The sequence below is a fragment of the Poeciliopsis prolifica genome, unplaced genomic scaffold (assembly GCF_027474105.1).
Source record: "Poeciliopsis prolifica strain line A6 unplaced genomic scaffold, Auburn_PproV2 SCAFFOLD014, whole genome shotgun sequence".
Classification (NCBI taxonomy): domain Eukaryota; kingdom Metazoa; phylum Chordata; class Actinopteri; order Cyprinodontiformes; family Poeciliidae; genus Poeciliopsis; species Poeciliopsis prolifica.
The window spans coordinates 1,699,917-1,718,966 of record NW_026562389.1 but is presented as its reverse complement, the minus strand read 5'-3'; the positions used below and the strand labels follow the sequence as shown (position 1 = coordinate 1,718,966).

Below are 19,050 nucleotides of genomic sequence, written 5' to 3'. Positions count from 1 at the left end.
AGTTTCTTATGTATATGCAAAAGTAAAGAAATTAATTCATTCATCCATTTAATCCAAATGATGAAATGAAATGATGATCAGAAAATACTCTTTAATTTCAATAACTTTTGTGTTTAAAGAGAAAGTTCTGTTCCTCGCAAGAACACCAAGCTACTGGGCATGGCATGACTCCTCTGTAGCTGCACTGCATGATGAGGACCTTCTCTCATGCCACCCCCCCTCTTGCTGTCTTTTTCACTCTCATCATCCATCAAGCCCAGATCCAAGCTGTTACACTACAGGGTAAGTCTGACCGAGCAGCCACCCTGGTAAAGCTTCGCTCTGTCAAGGCTCCAGGAGTCCATCATACCACATACCCCGGGCTTTTGTTGAAACAGATTGGACCAAGGACAGGGGACAATAGTGTTGTTCTTCCCCTCTCTCTTTCTATCTGGCATAGACATGATGGGAAGCCTGCAGCAGTAATAGGGGGCCTTTGGTTTTGGATGATTAACCAGAGCAAGCAGTGGCTGGAAGTGGTGCTTTAAGGGAGCTGGGTGGCAGGGACAGCCTAACTGTGGGAGCCAGGGATTTGGTCACTCTGTGACAGAAAAAGTACAGAGAGGCCAGCTTGGGAAGTTGGCCTAATAAATCACCACTAGGAAAATGAGGCAGTGTCCTGAGCAGCTTGTTAGTGGTTGGTGAATTCAGAATTTTTCACATTTTACAACACGGAGAACTTATTTTGTTAAACAAATTGGTAAAATAGTATGTTTTATTTCTGTGCCAACGAGGCAAAATAAACTTGAAAGCGCCATTCTCACAGTGAAGGGAGTGATAAGAATAACAACACACTGTTGTGTTCGGTATTAAAGAACCCACCCCCATGCTTTTCACATTCATGCTTCTCAGGCCTTCATCAGTATGGGCTGCCATACTGCTCTTAGTGAAGCGTCTTCAACAAAAGACACTTTAAATAAAGAGACTGCTTTTCCTGCAGCTCCTTTAAAAAACAGTCTGATTACAAGGAAAGTGGACAAATATTAATTTATCCATACACAAGTACATGGGAGCAAGCTGGATTTTGAGAGATCCGTTCAGCTGTGTGTACTAACTGAAAACATGAGGGAAGTTTTGCTTTCATTGGTGCAACAAGTACTTTAGCATGCAGACTGCTTCTGCAAACATTTGTGATAGAGTGGGTCATCCTCAGGAAATTCAAATTTGTTATTATGAGAGGATGCCACCTGACCTGTGTATGTCAAATTGTAAAGATCACTTGTTACTAAATAGCCCAGAGTCAACTGCAAGTGGCATCATAACAATGTGAAAGTGAACAGCAACAATTGTGGCAAGCTGAGTGAATGCTGAGGAGCAAAGTATGCCAAGATTGGCATCTTTCTGGAGGGTCAATAGCTACTTAAATGAGACATCTAATCATGCACACATGACAAAGATTATGCCAAGTCTGCATTATCACATCGGCTAAATGGAAAGATGATTACCAGGTTTTATGTCTACCTGACTGTCAGTTATTGTCAATGGTCAACATGCAAATATATTTACATACTAGGTGGTCATGTGATCAAATAGATGCTGTGATGTCTGGAATACTACATTTGCATTTGCATTGAGCCTCTCTGCGCAAACTGTTCATTCACTGTTCACTGTGTTCATTGTTGAAAAGGGAATAAAGGCCGAAAACCTTCTATAAACTCAGGTTAATCAACCAAATATTAGTGCGTTTCACGTTAGCTTGATTAGCAGTCTATTTTGTGCTTAAACTGTTCAAAACAGGCTGGAATTATAATGTCATACAAACAGTCCTGTAAGTAAGTAGGCTTCTTACTGGTTTGTCTTTGTTTTCTGGTTGGAAATCAGACTCAAAGATTTGCTTATGCAGGACTTTATGCAGGCCGACTCGCTCTGAATATGCACTCCAGCCATCCCCCTGGCACCTTTACATGCACAAACACAGACAACAAGGATTAACATGCGATGTACAGAATGTTGATGTTTGTCATTCAGGGAAAAATGGAGATCACTGGACAGAAACAAAGTTGCAGAGTTTACCTCCTGGAAACAACCAGCCACGGCTGGGTGTAACTCTTCACGCAATCTCTCACATGTGGATCTAAGTCGCCTCTGAAAGGAAAGGAATGAGAACAGAAAAAAAATATGCAGACACGCAAATATGTAAGCAGACATTCAGAGACATCTGAAAACCATTAATTCTACATTTTAGCTTATCTGAAAGTCATGGTCAAGGTGCAGGACACGCATGTTTCGCAAGATAAAATTGCAAAATAGTTTACGAAATGAAAGAAAACATTCCAATAAAAGCCTTGTGTCTTAAAGTCTTTCTCTAAGAGATTGTGAAACTGTGGCCATTATATAAATCTTCCTCTCCTTGATGTTTTCTGGCTCATAACCCACCCATCCTCTGGGACAGAGTGCCGGATGGTACGTCGCTCCTTCTCCACCTGCTCCACCTTCAGGTCATCGTCAGGAAAATCTCCAAATTCATGCATCAGATCTGAATCTTCACTTCTTAACTGTGACATCAGGAACTCCTCCAGGTCCAATGGCTCCACTGCGTCATACGCCGGAGGCTGAGAAATCCATAGATCATAGATATGAAAGTTAAGTTTTCTGATGGAAGGAGATTAAAGGAACCTTAAGGCATTTTAGCAGCAAATGTAATCAAATGTTTTAAGGAAACATTAAAGCTTTGCATCTCAAGAGAAATTACCTTTTTACCAAAAAATAATTGTGATTTCTTTAAAGGATTACATATATTTCCGGGTATGAGCACCCTGGATCACCATGGCAACATTCAACAACATTAAAGCAAGAAAATATTAGGGCCACAGACTTTCATCTAGACAGGGAAAAGGTTAATCAGAAAAGCAGACAAGAGGACGGACCACTGTAACTCTGGAGAAGCTTCAGATATTCACAGCTCAGGTGGAAATATCTGTTGCAAAGAATAAGCACAACCAGGTGAATGGGTGAAAAAGTTGCAAAGGAAGTAGAGACATACCCCAAAATATCTAGAAGATTAAAAAGGTGGATATAAAATAAATCAACAAAGCTAGTCTGTTGTGCACATCACATTTTATATTTCTATTAGTAAAAAGAGAAACTATATGGAATTTTCCTCCTACTTCATAGTTATTCATTACTTTATTGTGTAAACTGGCAATACAATGCATTGAAGTTGATGGTAGTAATCTGAGAATATGTGAAAAAGTTCAGCTAGCATGTATACTTGTGTAATTCACTGTAAGCAGAAAAGATTTTTTTATTTTTTTTTAAAGGGGCGGTAGGACCAACAAGTTGAATCATGACTATTTTCTAATACCTCATACCTGTCTAGGAACAAAAGACACACAAACCGACATAAATAGTAACTGGAAAAACTTGGCTTGTGTTAGACAGCTGGGCCTTTTCTGCTCTTAGTGAATCTATTTTTAGACAGTAACTCTAAAACCCCAATCTCCTCTCAAGCAGATCAAAAGGAAATCTATAATTATCTTAACATTCAAGGATAAAGGCAATTCTGCATATAGTTAGCATAATCACTTGAATACACACTTTAACAAATCCCCAAGATCAATGTTTAGTGAGCCTTTTTTGTAAGGGAACTGGAAGCAAAATGCCCAACTGATTAGGAAAGTCTAAGTAGTCAGGCTAAGCTGGTTATGCAGGTAAAAAGAGGGTCCTGCAGGAACGTAAAAGAAAATTGGGCATATTTTCCAGTCTGTTAACAGGGTGCAGAGACAGACAACTTACAGAAACATGAGTCTCCTTCTGAAATCTTAAAAATAGTTTACAAAGACAAATGCAAAAAAGACAAGCAGCATCTCCTTGCATATAAATATTCAGAACAGCTTACAAAAAAAAAACATCTAAGCTTTTAATCATGCTTATTCTCCTACAAGGGTTTAGCAGAGTGTATTTTTAAAACTCTACATGTAGGGAGGTGGAAAAGAGAAAAATAAAAGCACAGCGGTATTATTGCATATGTTATGCACGCACTCATGAGCAGTATGTGCACAGAGGAGAGGTGGGGAAATCAGCAACAACATAAGTCATTGTTCTACGCAGCTCTTACAGGCAGAGCAAATTCTGTATGCCTGCAGACATGTTTTTGCACATCCGCGCACCCTGAAGCACATTTCTCTGCAAAACTAATGACACGAGCGCCTGTATCAGCAAGCTACAAAATAGTAGCAATTAAAAAAAAGAGCTATGCGATATTATATAGTGTACACAGGTGAAGCATCTTGACTCTACAGAGATGGTGTGTGCCTCAACATAATTCCAAATTAGGCACTCTTACTCAGACCTAGAACAACCATCATAGCATAGCCTCTCTCTATTTTAGTGCAGAGCATGAACTCCCCCCAAAAAAATAATGAATGCTAATGCATGCATGTTTGTAATCTGTGACTGGTGCTCTGCAGAGTTAACACAAGGGAGAAAGGAAGACTGCTTAAGAATTCAATCAGCTCTCAATGATGATGATCATATTTCTGCAAAATCTGCTTTTTAAGGCAGATCAGCCAGATGATACAAACTGTGACCTTTCATATGCTTTATTATTAGGCTATAAGAGACAAAAATGCTCCAAGATTTAACATAATGAATTCTCTTATTTAAACGTTTTCAGTATACATCAGGTACGGTTATTTAAGAAACTGATAAATCTTCCGACACTTTGCTATTATAATCCACCCTATCAAGCCAGATGAGACTGCAACAGAAACTGTAAGCAATTTAACCTCACCACAGATATGAGTTTTAAATGTAGCTTTAAAGTCTCTGTCAGTACCTGCACAACTCAAATAGATATGTTAGACTTACCCTGCTCTCAACTGAAAAGTGCCACTTTAAAGAGGAAGTGTACAAAATGGCGCAGTCCGGATATGGGAACCTGCACTACTGTTCGTTTGACGCTGATTACTTTTTACTGAAACTAAACCACAACCTAGCGAACAGATCCTCTTTACGATCATCCTCTCATTCATAGAAGATGAAAACAACAGAGGGTTGTGGAGGGAAACATCCAACATCAGGACCAGTTGGAGTGAAAGATGGCACCATCTGCTTTCTATTAGCTTAAATTCAGACTAAAAACTTGAACATGCTTAAAAACCACCAACGCTTTGGAGGAAGTGACATCACTGAAGCGCTCCCACTTTCAAACAGTGTTTCAACACAGGAACAGATTGCACAGGGGCAAACAGGAGCAGCGCACAATATTATGCAAAGCTTTTCGTTTAATCTCTTCATTTTTGCAGCAAAACTAAAATAACACTCAACCAGCAACACACAGATTTCCAAGCACAACTGCCACAGTGAATATCCCTCACTCATCCCTCAGCTTTCACTGCTGAATGACAAGAAAACCACCGTCCCAGAGATTATGGCATTAAAATCTCTCTCCCTGCATGCCAAATCCAGACATATTAAACATTTGGTGCCCCTTATAAGCTGGAAGGTAAACAGCCCCATCCAGTGCCAGTCAGCAGCCTCGACGCTGACCCATTTCCCGACTCAAACAGGTTACAGATTAACAGCGTTGGATGCCAGCAGGTGGAGGTGGAAGAGTGGGGTGAATAGTCTAAGTAGTGCAACCGAAACCATGTCAGCTGAGAAGCTCAAGGATCAAACCCAGGGAAGTATAACAGGGTTTTAGCTAAGTCACGCTACAGATATGTCAGGAGACTTCGCACTTAAGAGCTTTAGTAAACTTTTGAGTGACAAAAATGTAGGGCAGTAAAGTATGATGAAATGACAGAGAAAAGCTAGGATTAAAAAAAGAAGGAAGTGGAAGATAAAACACTGGACAGCATAGACAGGGACTCAAAGGGTGCCACAGAAAGTCTTGAAGCGTAGTGTGGGAACCAATTCCTGCACAGGATTAGACTGCATCATTCTGCTTGTTTGCTCAGAAGAACTGTGATAACAACCTGCTCTGCTCCAACCTGCAATGATGATATTCACTCCTTTGTAGAAAGAAATCCAGAGTTTTCCAAACCGTGTTTAGGAAACATGTATTGTTGTCTAGGTACATCTAATTGAATTACAATAATGTGAAAACGATAATATATTTCAGGCATTCAGTTTAAAAAAATAAAACTTGTGTTAATTTTTTAAGCAGGGTGTTATATCCTAAAGAATTTATTTCACTTATTTTCAATAATGATGGCTTAGCGCTAATGAGAAAAAATAAATAAATAAATTTTAAAAAATCAGTTTCTGGGCAAATGCCAAAAATACATAATGCCAAAAACTAAAGGATCTTAGATACAGGAACACAGGACAGTGACTCAATACTAGTTGGGGCTCCTTTTACATGAATTAATGCAACAACGCAGTGTGGCATGGAGGTTTATTAGCCTGTGGCTCTCCTAAGGTTCAATGGAGGTTTAGACTGACTATATGCAATAGAGTCTATAGCACAGCATGCTGTTGGATTTTAGGTCAGACAAATTTGCTGGTCTATTAATACCTCATTTTAGGAGGTATTAGTACTGCTGACAGAGTGGGTAGGTGTCAGGTCCTGTTGGAAAATGTGAAAATTGGCATTTACATGTAGCTTGCCAGCAGAAAAAAAACATGACACTTTCTGATAGATGTTTGCCCTTTATTTGGACTTAAGACTACACAGTGGACCAACACCATCAATGACCTGCCTTCCTTGCCCATCATGGATTGTAAAAACTGGTACATTTTCCAGACCAAAATGTACCCTCATCTAAAAAAAGAACTTTGGATCTCTCAGAAACAGTCTGTTCCTTCTTCTCTTGAGACCAGATGGAAAAACTTCTAACATCTTTGCTTCAGGAGTGATTTAATAGAAGGAGCAGAACAGAACAACGTAGAGCATGAACTTGATAGATCTGTATGTTGTGGCTCTCAAGGCTGTGACTCTAGTCCAGTCCACATTTTGGGAATCTCCTCTGAACTCTAAAATGGTGTTTTACAACTACCAAAAGGCTGCTTTCTACCAAAGCTGTTCTTCCATCCAGCATTCTATTAAAATGTTTGGATAGCACTCTGAACAACTAGCTCCATTAGCAAAGGCATCTTTTCTCCTTCCGAAGGATTTTATTTGACATTTTCAAACAATATTGCATCATTAAAAATAATTTCAAAATGCTTTCATTAAAGTGGTCTGATTAAATATTCTAGCTTCTTAGAAACAAGACATTGTGTAATCATTAACTTTAAGTCATAAAAATGTGAATCAACAATAGTAAACATTTGAAACATATCACTCTAATTATGAGGAGTCATTTTAATATGTGAGCTGTGTATTTTAAATTGAATTAGCAAAATCATTTCACTTTTTAATTATTTTGCATGCTTGCTGGGCACACCTGCTTATTCCCATCCACTGCGATTATTCATACAGTCGTCTTTGCTAAGGCATTTTCTTGTTTTGTTGAAGATTTTTTGGACTTAAAGAATAATCTCCAAGACTAGACATTGCACTGAGTCAGTCTTTCTCCAGGATAATGACAGTAAAGAGGATGCGAGGATGATACGCTTACAAACACTAAAGCTGTTAGAGTGCTGCTGCATTAGGGGGAAAAATTCAGCAAACAGTAACAATATTACAACAGATTACATTTACAGTGTTTTAGTGTGTTGATCCTCAAAGTTTATATTGAATAGCAGGAAAAGCAAGAAAAAACATCAGTGAAAAAAAATATTCCATTTCCTTGCATGCAGTTATGCTACCTCAGAATTAGTTGAATATTTGAAAGGCACATTTTATGATGATGATGTGGGATATCAATAGAATAAACAGGTGTGAACTCAAACGCAAATGTATTATTTTCCTACAGAACGAAACTCACCACATTGACGTAGGCCGTGGAAGAAGAATTGGAGTTGGACCGACTATGATATAAGCCATAGTTCCCAATGAAATTCCGTCTGGCCTCTGCAGAACTGTGCCTGGAATAAACATAACATATTTGTAAGGCTTTATGATCATAAGGCAGAAAAAAGGAAATTAGCAAGATTTATTTGTGCTATAGATGCACCAAGAAATTAATTTTTGTTCAGTTAACACATCATATGCAAATAATCTAGGTTGCATTGACAACAACACTTCCTGGTTTGGAAGCTGTCACTGAGTGAAGACTTTCGTCATCTGTGGAATGTTTGAAAATAAGTCAAACAAGGCAACAAACTCTGTTTTAGGAGAAGTTGCTATTTCATTTTATTACGAGAGTTTACTAAAACAAATATTCAACTGTTATTTATCATTCTTAAAGGAAAACTGGAGCTGGTCAAAAATCAATTTTGAAGATCAAAGATTTTAAAAAAATTATCGTTTTAAAAATTGCCACAAAATCTTACATTAGTGCATTTCTGATTTGATACAGCTACAGACTTTACAAAAAAAAATCTGAAAACCTCATCCACTTTCTTCAGAAAGAATGTATGTCTAAATAATATTAGATCCACTTTTGGTCTAAAACACATTGGGTTCCATCAATTTTTGAGTTGGATTATCTATACTTTTGCTTCCACTAGCAAATTTCCACTGACATTGAAATGCTTTGTCAAGTTGAAAATAAACCAGCTTTGGATGAAATGATGGTGTTCTGATTCAAGGGTCAAACCAAGCAGGAAATCAACATGACAGACGGATAAAGGAGTATTCAGAAATGCTGGGTAGACAGTGTTTGTCTGTGCTTTCCTAGAGCTACCCCTATAAAAGGAAGGGAGAACAAGAACTGGGAGACAGTGCCCCAGTTTGTTCCTCACATTCCATATGCTCAGAGAGGGTTCATCGTCTATTTTTTCATAATTAATCTACCATGTCATAGAAGATTGACCAAATCTTCCACAGAAAATCCTTTACTTGTTTCATGTAATTATATATACTGTCTGCATATTAACAAAGGTTTGATAAGTGCCTGTTTTAGAATATTCAAATGTCAGAAGTGTGACACATCCACACAGCAAATATTTAAAGGGCACAAGACTTGAGCAAATGGGTCACACTGCTGGTTGCTTCCCCTGTGGTCAGTCTCATGAGTTTGTTAAGCCTGTTGCAACATAACTGTTACTAATTATCTCCACAAACCATAGACAATGAAATGTTGGGAGAGAGTGTCACAACACTAAAGCCTATGAAGCTGTAGTAAAACACATATGAGCAGAAAGACAGCTTCATTCAGCTTCATTCGCATGTAAACACAGTTAATGTCATGTAAGATCCAATATTGCTTATTAGTAGTATTTTGGCATATTTACTCTCGCAATATAACTGCTGAACATCCTTGAAGGTGTTCAATTCCTGTTCCACTGTCCCTATAAATCACGTTACAAGCTGAGTGAGTACAGTAAGGTCAAGACATGGGTGGTGTGCAAGCAAATCTACACAAAGAGCAAAGTCCAGCAGGGCAGTGGTATTTATTCAAACACATAGCCACACTGCCACTAAAATAAAATGATTGAATAAAAAGATTAAAGACAATGTTTAGCAAAACACCACTGCAAACTAAGATTAAAACAATTGCATGGGGTGAACTCAAGAAATACACCAAAAATGGGATCATAAAGGTATAACCACAGACACATAACAGCACATACACACACACACACATTCTGCTTCCACAAGAATCCTTCGGTGCATTGCAATTACAAGGCCAAACAATGAAACTCTCTACCTTGTACTAATGCAAAAGTTGCTTTGAAATCATCAGAACCGACCCCCACAACAGTGCGCACACACGGTCTTACAACCTGACTCTGCAAATATCCACAATGCTGTTGGTCCCTTAACTGGTTTATTGAAGCAGCATATTTGCACCTTGCACCAAAGCAGGCCGGCTAATGATTGTGTCAGGAGCTTGTTATGCTCTTCAAGCTCACCATATACTTCTTATGCTTCTGATTTCTGACAGGAATCCCACAACCCATTTAGTCCCTTACAAAAGTATGTACACACCTTGTTGGTCTATTACAGAGATTATCCAGACGTGTGTGGTTGTAGTGTCAAAATATGTGCAAAAGTTTAAGAGAATTGAATATTTAAGAAAACTAAAATTTAAGAAATATTCAAGTAATTTCTGGTTTGTGCACTACAAGATTGATACAGTGCTTATGAGAAGAGCAGATTTACACATTAACCACATTCCTTCCATTTTTTGATGATTTAACAGAACTTCAAGGGATGCTCAGTATGCTAGAACTTTTTTTATATCCATCTCCTGAGTGATACTTTCAATAACCTTTTCTCTGATCTCCTTGGAGTGTTCTGATGTTTCATTCTGTAATCACAGCCAGGAATATTGATTAACCAGTCTGTGGACCTTCCAGACACAGACGTCTTTGGACTACAATCACTGCATTCAGAAAATCTCCATTCTGCCCCTTGTGAAACCGCTAGCTCTAATTGTTGAATTAGGTCAGTCATTTTGAAGATGGTAAGTGAAGCAATTACTTATTTTTGTGTCAAATATTCATAGTTATTTTGCAAATGATTTTGTTGCAAATTTTGTTGATTGTGACTGATTTGCAAAAATCAATGAAAAGGGTGAAACATTCAGGGAGGGGAATATTTTTTATAGGCCTTTCTTTGTATTTACTCAAACTGACTTGTCTATAAATTATAAATTTGCTGCTTGTATAATTTACCAGATCAATATGAAAATGTATACTTTTAGACCTGTTATCTTTTCTAGTTTATGCTGTTAACACAAAAACTTTGAAACAAAAACACAATTTTTTAAAATAATTGTTTATTCTTTGGTGCTTAAGCTGAATTTTCATAAAAAAACAACTAAAAATCCAAAAGACAGTTTATAACATAACTTAGTACAAAGTAACCTCCTGACAACACTGGCATTAATTCCTTTCTGCATGTTCCATCAGTCCTACAAAGACCAGAATGATTCAACCTACAATTCAATACAAGTCATGTACAAAATGTATAATTTGTAGGCACAAAATTTTGCAGGCATGCACAAAGGAGATTGTTAGATCACAAACAATGACTGACATTAGGTCCCTGTCTATAAAAAGACCAGGGAATGAAAACTGTAATCAGCTCTTGCCAGTAGAACCAAGCTGACATTATTTTACCGCTGGTAAGCAAACAGCTTGTGACAGCAGGCAACAGCTGTCTCTCTCTTCAGCGGGCCTCTCCCTGGGCATCCTTTGTCACAGAAAAGCTAAGCGCCAGTCAAGAGGATAAAAACAAAAGCTTTGGATTTTGTCATTTTACCAAAAGCAGCTTGCATTGAAACTTCTGGAAATAACCTGAGTTCTTCTGAGGATCCAAACCGAGTCAAGATTTCACGTGAAAACATCAGAAGAACATCTGGAGCTTTTGGATGACAGGACAAGAAGTCCATGAGATCTCTAAATGAGGTCAAAACCCTACTGCCAAATGAAAAAAAAAATGTGCAACCACTTTGGTCTAAAAAAGCTGGGATGTTAAACCTCATCAAAACACAAAATCTCTGCCTTACTGCCAATCTCTGAAAATAGTTAAAGTGGCACTTCTTAAAACATACACTTCATCACTGTTCCTTCAATGACATAATGTCATTTGAACTTAAAAAGAAAGTAATAAAAACATGAATCTTTCAACAAATCAGACACACTAGATAATTAAATTAAAGGAATGTCAATCGGTCATGTTCACAAGTTCCTCCCCCAAAACCAATGAGTCTGCCGATAACACTTAATTTCTACAAGGTATGTAGTTAATCGCTGTAATATTTTATATGTAATAGGGATGTAACAATTAAAACATTTTGCATCAAGTGTTTGTATTGTATGTGAACTTTTACCATATTTATCAATATTGTCATCAGAAATGTATTGCAAAAAAATCCTGAAAATCACAATAAAGGAATTCACAGATGAACTACAGTCTTTTATGGCAGTGGGTTTCTTGTTTGTGTGACATGGGCAACCGCCCAGGGTGGCATCTTGAGGGAAACTGAGGATGCTCCAGTCTGCATCCTCCAAGCCTCAGATTGAAATCACTACCTTACCCCAGCACTCACCACTCTCAATACACTGGACTCAGTTATAGTCAATAGAGCAGGAATCAGCCTTCCTGACCACTATTGATTATGAGGTCTGACCTGCTAATTCTGGCCAATCTCAATGTTGTTTTTCGGAACAATAAGACAGACAAGCTCATCTTTTTAAACAGACAGATGGATCTTTAGAGAACGAGACAAGGAATGATGTCTGATAATGCTGCTATTTTATGCTCAATTTTTGTTCTGAATAAATAATCAGACCTGAAAGATATTTTATTTTCCCTTTCTTTCAAGATTTTCCAGACCATACTGGGCATGTGCAATAGAGCAAAGCATTTTTAGCAATAATTTCAATGTATGCACAGCTTTTATGTGAAATATTTATGGCATGTGGACCGTGTCCTTCACCTCTCCCTACTTTAGTTAAACTTCAAGCTATTATGCTTTAAGATTTGAAGAACCTGCTTGTGAAATCCAGTGCTGTGATGATGACAGCATGAGATTGTCACTGGAGGACAAATTCCTAAAATGATCATCCTTTGTCAAAGTGGTGAGATTTCCAAATTGTGTCAGGAAATTTTCCATGAAACCTCATCTCAGCATGTGTTGTGGGCCTAACATCAACTACAATGCATCTGCAAGCTGGAAGCTTTTTGTTATGTCACACATGGCAGGCCTACACTTGCTGTTTGAGTGTATGGTGGGTTCCTGTCAGTGTTTCTGGCATAATTCCCAAACCTCTCCTTCAAGCTGAATGTGAGCCATCACTGCTTGTGAGCCATCACTGCTTGTTTACAATTTTTGTTTTATAAAATGTTTATAAGTTGCAAATGTGATACTTTAAAGTGTGTTTTACATACAACTTCATCCTACTACCACATATTTAGGTACTTGTAAATCAGACATGATTTTGAATTAACATTTACAGTTACCCTGAGGCACTAAACACAGAAACATTTAACATATTTCTGAAACCACTCACAGGCTTCTTAGTGACACACATTAAAAAAGGTAAGCCTCCTTGGGAGAATGAATTAAACCTTCTATTTTACACAATGTTAAAGGACTAATGTGTTTAAATTGTGAGTTTAACATTTGTCCACTTACCCGTCTGATGCTGTTTCAGCTGTTGCTGAACTGGAGAGCTCCTCCAGTGACAGACTACTGCACCCTAATAAAGCACATTAGTGCTTTATTGCAGGTCCTGCCTTCAAGCACCTATAAGATTTTACTGCCATGGCTGTTCCCAACAAGCTCGAAAAGCTATTGCTGTTATATGCAGTTTTTGTCATTTTAGATAAAATACAAATCATCTAAAATAACAGGAATAAATAATGCTGTTTTAGCATTGTTTTCACAAACATGAATGTCATCTGTATTTTTGTTTTTTTAAATCACCCCACTCAGCTGCACAATTCATTTCATCTGAGGATTCTATTTCAATAATTGTATAGATTTTTTTATTTATTTTACAAATTTGTCCTTGATGCAGTTTTTTGTTTTTTTTGCCTTAGTGTGACTGTACATGTTTTAACTTACTTTAACTTGCTGCTTTGACATCTGAATTTCCCCACTGTTGGACAATAAAGGATATTTCTAATCTGTTCAGGTTACACAGAGAAACTAACCTACAATCCTAAACCCGAGACTGGCCCCTACATTCTCCAGCAGAAATGGAGAATGCAATATGATATCTGCTCCAAATATAAAAATATATTTTCTACAAGAAATTAAAAATATGTAATGGTGCACAAATATTTCTTAAAAATGTAGCATAATAAAACTGTTGGAATTATTTAATTTTATTCAGTTAATGGTTTATTATTTTAGTTTTTAATACATTTGTATTTTTGTGTATGTATTTTATGTGCTCATCACGTTACTTTTAAGTTTTATTTTAATGCAATTATATGTTGACTGTTATTCCTCAACAGTGAAACATTCAAGAAGCCAACCCTTTAAATGCATAGATTTTTAAAAAAAATAATTGATTAAACATATAGTTTTATTCATCGATCAATTTGCTACTTACTTCCAATTATCTGTAAAACAAACCAAGTAAGGAATTACAATAATTCTGCTCTGCAAATATTATAAAAGTGGCTAAATTATTGTATTGCTCTTCATTGTTTGAATAATCATTTTGCTTGTTTATTAAATTTTAGTTTTTGATCATGTTTATTCAGTTTGTATAATGTAATATTATTTAAAAAAACACAAAGACTTTTATATCATTTTAACTATTTTCCATTCAATTATTTTTCAAACAGAACTGAAATGAGAGAAATTCCTGTCCTATAAACTTTATGCACTGTAAACTTAATGTAAAAAGAATAACAGTTTGACTCCTATTATTTGCTAGTGGATTCCTAAAATACAACTGAAAATGTCTTAGATCAATTGAAAGATGTAAACAAAATTATTAGTTTTACTCCTAACAAGTCAGCTCCTGAGGGAATTTGTTCTGAAAACTGTCTGCAGTCCTATTTGTTTGTCTATGGGAGGAGTGTTTCTGTAAATCTTAAAATCCTTCTCCTTAGAATCAAAGTTCTTTCTTTTAATCTAAGCCAAGAAGAAAAGACAAGAGATCAAGAAAAGCAGAGTGGCATGGATACAAGAGAAGTGAGAGGACTAAAAAGATGGTCCCCACTGTGTGTCTCATCCTATCATATGTCTCCAGACTTAATGGGTCTTACTGCTATCAGCAACATCACAATGCAACTTCCTCTCGAAGGGAGGCACACACTAACATAACCATCATTTGCAAGAATTGTGTCGCTGGAGGCTTCAAGTGAAAACCAGGGTCCAAAAGAGACTTTCATAAAAACAAAGGCAGAATTTGTCTCTTGAATTTGAAGAGATATGTTTATTTCAGTCTTTTACTGAGAAGTACCAGAGCGGCCCACCAGCAAACCCGGTGGTCAACAGATGACATCTGCCGAAAACCCACAGGAAATCAGATGAAACACAATCCAGAGCCCCCCTCTCCACTTAGAAGTATTGAACAATAGAGGCTGCATGCCCACAGCTGTCCTCACACCTGTTACCATATGCTCTTAAATCACATCAAGTTCAAATGGAGATTATTAGATATTTACCACCTTTTCCAGCTAAACTCAGCAGTCATCTCTTATGTGATGAATGTCTTGCATTTGTTGACAGGCAAACTTCTTCCCCGTTCCCCTTTTTTTTTCGGTGCCTATATCAAGAAACACATTTCCTGCTCTTAACACCGAAAAGTGAAGTGATACGAGTGAGTGATGGTGTGTTCTCAGTTTGCAGGATTTCCTTTGCACACGCTGTGCTGATAAAAAGATGTGGAGGCAAGGAGGTGCTCCTGAGACTATAGAATATTTATGGGGTGTATAAACAAAAGATTGTTTCAGCCTGATAAGGACAATGAAAACATGTCTACAAATGTGTATCAGTGTAAATGATAAGAAAGATATTTTCATCTTACTCAAACTGTAGAGTTTCAACTTGTGCTGCTGTTCCTCTTTGTGACTGGCTGGCTTACTTTCCAAGTTTCTTTTGACTTATTGTTGCACTTAGAAGCTATTTGACCAATGCACCCAAAGATTGAAATTCAATCAATGTTTATTTCTTTCATCAACTTCAACTTATAAAGGGCCCCTCACAGGGACCACTACTCCCAAGGCAACATAAGAAACTGATTACAGTTTACAGTTGAACTCGGGGACAAAAACACTACATGTGGATGCATGTCCTGTGGGTTGATGAAACTAAATTTGAAGTGTTTGATCATCTTTGTTACATTTAGAGAGGAAAATGGAGAACTTGCATGATTTAGAACACCTTCCCAAATATCAGGTATGAAGGGGACAACATCATGTTGTAGGTGTGTTTTCCTACAGGATGAACTGGTGCACCTCACAAATCAGATAGTATCATGAGGAGACGTCATTATAGGAAGATATTGAGACAGCATTTCAAGATAAGCTTAGGCAAAAATTAGCTCTTCAAAATAAACAACTGCGCTAAACACACAACCAAATTAGTTACAAACAGGCCTAAGAAAATAAAGGTTTTAAAGTTGCCATCACACAGTCCTAATCAGCAACTCCCAGAACATTTCTGGATGTTGCTGAAAATGTGTGCATGAGCACGGTGGCTAACAAAACTGACTCACTTGCACCAGTTCTGTCATAAGAAATGACACAACTACAGCAAACTTGTGAGAAGCTTGTGGAAAGATATCCAAAATGTTAGACACAAGCAATTCAAAGATAAAGCTAGAAAAAACTAAGGAAAGGTATGCCAACATCTGACCAACATGCTGCCAGATATTCGGGGGAAAGCTATAAGACAACTTCCAAACAGTCTAAATCTGATCTAAAATGAGAAAAGATTATTTATAAGTAGTAAAAATTTACAACAGTTGCCAAATAGCTAATTCATTCTGAAATCAGACTTTATGTGATGTCTAAATATATTGCTTAACATATAAAACCTGACTACTAGTTCTTGGTTAAAAGTGGGTCATCAGTACAACGACAAACTGAATGAAATGCTGTGGCGGGGCTAAATCAGAAAACCTCAAGGAACCAAATTATGTTGGAGTTGATTTTGTGATGTAGATGCCTGAGACCATGTAAGTGATACTTTCTTTAGAATCAATACAGATAAAATTCAAAACAGAAAAAACTAAAAGGAAAAGAGAAAAAAGATAGTACATAATAAGCCAGGGAGTGTCAAATAAGCACAAATAAAATAACATTAACAACAACGGTTTCCATATGTAGTTTCTTTTAGGTGAGAAAACAAATTTTCTGCGTCTTTGGTGGTAATTTCTTGAGCCTCAAAAAATCTATTTGTTTTGTTTGCCGCAAGATCTTGTAATGAAACTTCTTCAGGCGGGCAACTTTGTTCTTTTGGAAGTTTGGATAAATCGTTCACTGGGACTGCGCTTGTCACCAAATGTCATCTTCTTTAAAACCGAACTTAAGTCTTCAGACTCGACAGTCTCCATTTCAAATCTGATCTCTTGAAATGCCGTCTTAGTCCAAACAGCCTCAGCTGTCTCGTTTTCATGGCAAACTTCCCCAGCAGGGGAAGAATCAAAAGGAAGAGGATCAAACTCATTGCTATGGAAACGATCAAATCAGTTCTGCATAACCCAAACTATTAACCATTTGCAATGGCGTCACTTAATCACTCGAGGCGCCAAGATGTTGTAGATATTCAATTAATGAGTCACCTCAAAGTTCCTTAATGGTTGTAAGAGCATGATAGTCATACAGAAGAAAATCTGTTTTGTTGTAATGACATTTTACATTTCATAGACTTTATCTGGCTTTATTTTAATCCACCTTAGTAGTTTGTAAACATTAGGTTTGCCTTAAACAGTAAAACAAAATCCACAAGGAAGTGGCACTACACTTGGCGGAGGCACCATTGTCTTGTGACATAGAAGAAAAACTGAGTGTCTGATCCATGGGTATTGGTCAAGGTGGCTAGAAAACAAATGAATCACTCAGAATAGAATCCTTTAGCTGTCCCTTTATGGGAAAATGTAACCATAATAGCAGGAATAAACAAATAAAATAGAAACTGTATAGTAATATCAATTTTAGATAACTAAAATTCTAATTAAATAGCAACTATAGAAGGAATGTACAGATGATTGGGATAAAATAAAAATAAAAAATACAAAGTGTGCTGTTTAATTGTTGATTATTGAAGCCTGTGTAAGAAGAGCAGAAATGTAAACAGCTTATTGAGTGAGAAACAGCTGCAGGGAGGAAAGACCTACGATAATGCCCTTATGTCTGTTTAAGATGTAGAAGCCTGTTACTAAAGGAGCTCTCCAGTGCTGTAACATGCAATGAGTGGAAGAGATTGTCCAGGAGGGAGTTCCTATTCTTTATCCTTTACCATCTCCACTGGGTTGAGAGGGGAATCCTCGGACTGACCTGGTCTTCCCGATCAGTAATCAAATTGCATTACAGTACCAAAAGTAGGAGCACTTGCTCAAGCAACAACAGATGCATGAATAGTTTAATGTATAAGTTTGCAGCCTTTATCAGAGGTTTCCTTATCTCAGATTATATTTCCTCTGGCTTCTTTGCATTATACCATCTCCAAACAGATCTCAAGAAAACATGTGGGGCTACATTCTATAAAACATTCCTGGAAGAAATAAATTCTCCATTATCTGACAACTCTTCTCTATCTAATTTTTACAGATTTCCTCCCGGATAAGAGTTTACCAGCCTTCTCTTATTAAGCTGTTTTTCAGATTGCTCTTTCTGACATGAGATATTTGCAGTGCTCTAAAGAGGAAATATATACCTCCACCTTAAACTTTTCACACTATAGCTTATTTCATTGGGATTTTATGTGAGAGATACACAGTGCACAGTCAGCAAAGGAAACAGATACATATATTTTAAGCAAATAAAATGTAGAAATGCTTTGCTAGTGTATCATATTTACTCCCCACTTACTCTGACACCCCTAAATAAAACCTTAAGATGCAACTAACGGCCTTCAGAAGTCACCAAAATAGTAATGTGAGTCTACCTGTGGTTAATGTCAGTATAAATACAGCTGTTACGTGAAGGCCTCAGAAGGTTGTTAGTGAACAATAGAGAACAAACAGTACCATGAAGATCGAAATATTAACTTGTCTACCCGCAGACAAGTTAGAGGTGACATGAACAAACCAGGTTAAGATAAAATAACAATCTATGGAACACCTGCAATAAGAACACCTTCATTGAGAGGAAGCTACCAGATCCCTGATTTAAAGCAACATAAAACATTATGAAACCGCAACAGCTAAAAACCTCTTAACTGCTAATCGATGCAAACTGCAGAGTTTTATTGCATTCAAATGGTTCAGTAAGGCTTAATGAAACTACACAGTTGATACATAAATCTGTTCAAACACCTTGCAATGCTACAGTATCACGTGTTGTAGCCAGCCCAGATGCTGGCTCATCACTGCATTCAGGCTCTGGCCCAACTTCTCTCTGATCTCCCAACCGCTGAGCTCAGCTCTGCACAGCGCAGCACA

General features: G+C 37.3%; 1 protein-coding gene across 3 annotated transcripts in view; it reads right to left on the bottom strand.

Moving 5' to 3' along the window:
* The window catches only part of dock8 (dedicator of cytokinesis 8), a 55,186-nt gene that overhangs the window by 35,008 nt on the left and 1,128 nt on the right, over positions 1-19,050 (bottom strand). For 2 of the 3 annotated variants that reach the window (XR_008606557.1, XM_055039336.1), the window contains exons 2-5: positions 7,854-7,953; positions 2,416-2,591; positions 2,053-2,124; positions 1,829-1,937 (exon numbers count right to left, since the gene is read on the bottom strand). Coding sequence is in view for 2 of the 3 variants with exons in the window: in XM_055039336.1 (XP_054895311.1) it covers positions 1,829-1,937; positions 2,053-2,124; positions 2,416-2,591; positions 7,854-7,953 (457 nt within the window). In the remaining variant the exon portion in view is untranslated. Of the gene's footprint in view, positions 1-1,828; positions 1,938-2,052; positions 2,125-2,415; positions 2,592-4,848; positions 5,108-7,853; positions 7,954-19,050 lie in introns of those variants that run through there. The other variant, XM_055039337.1, reaches the window with a different exon arrangement.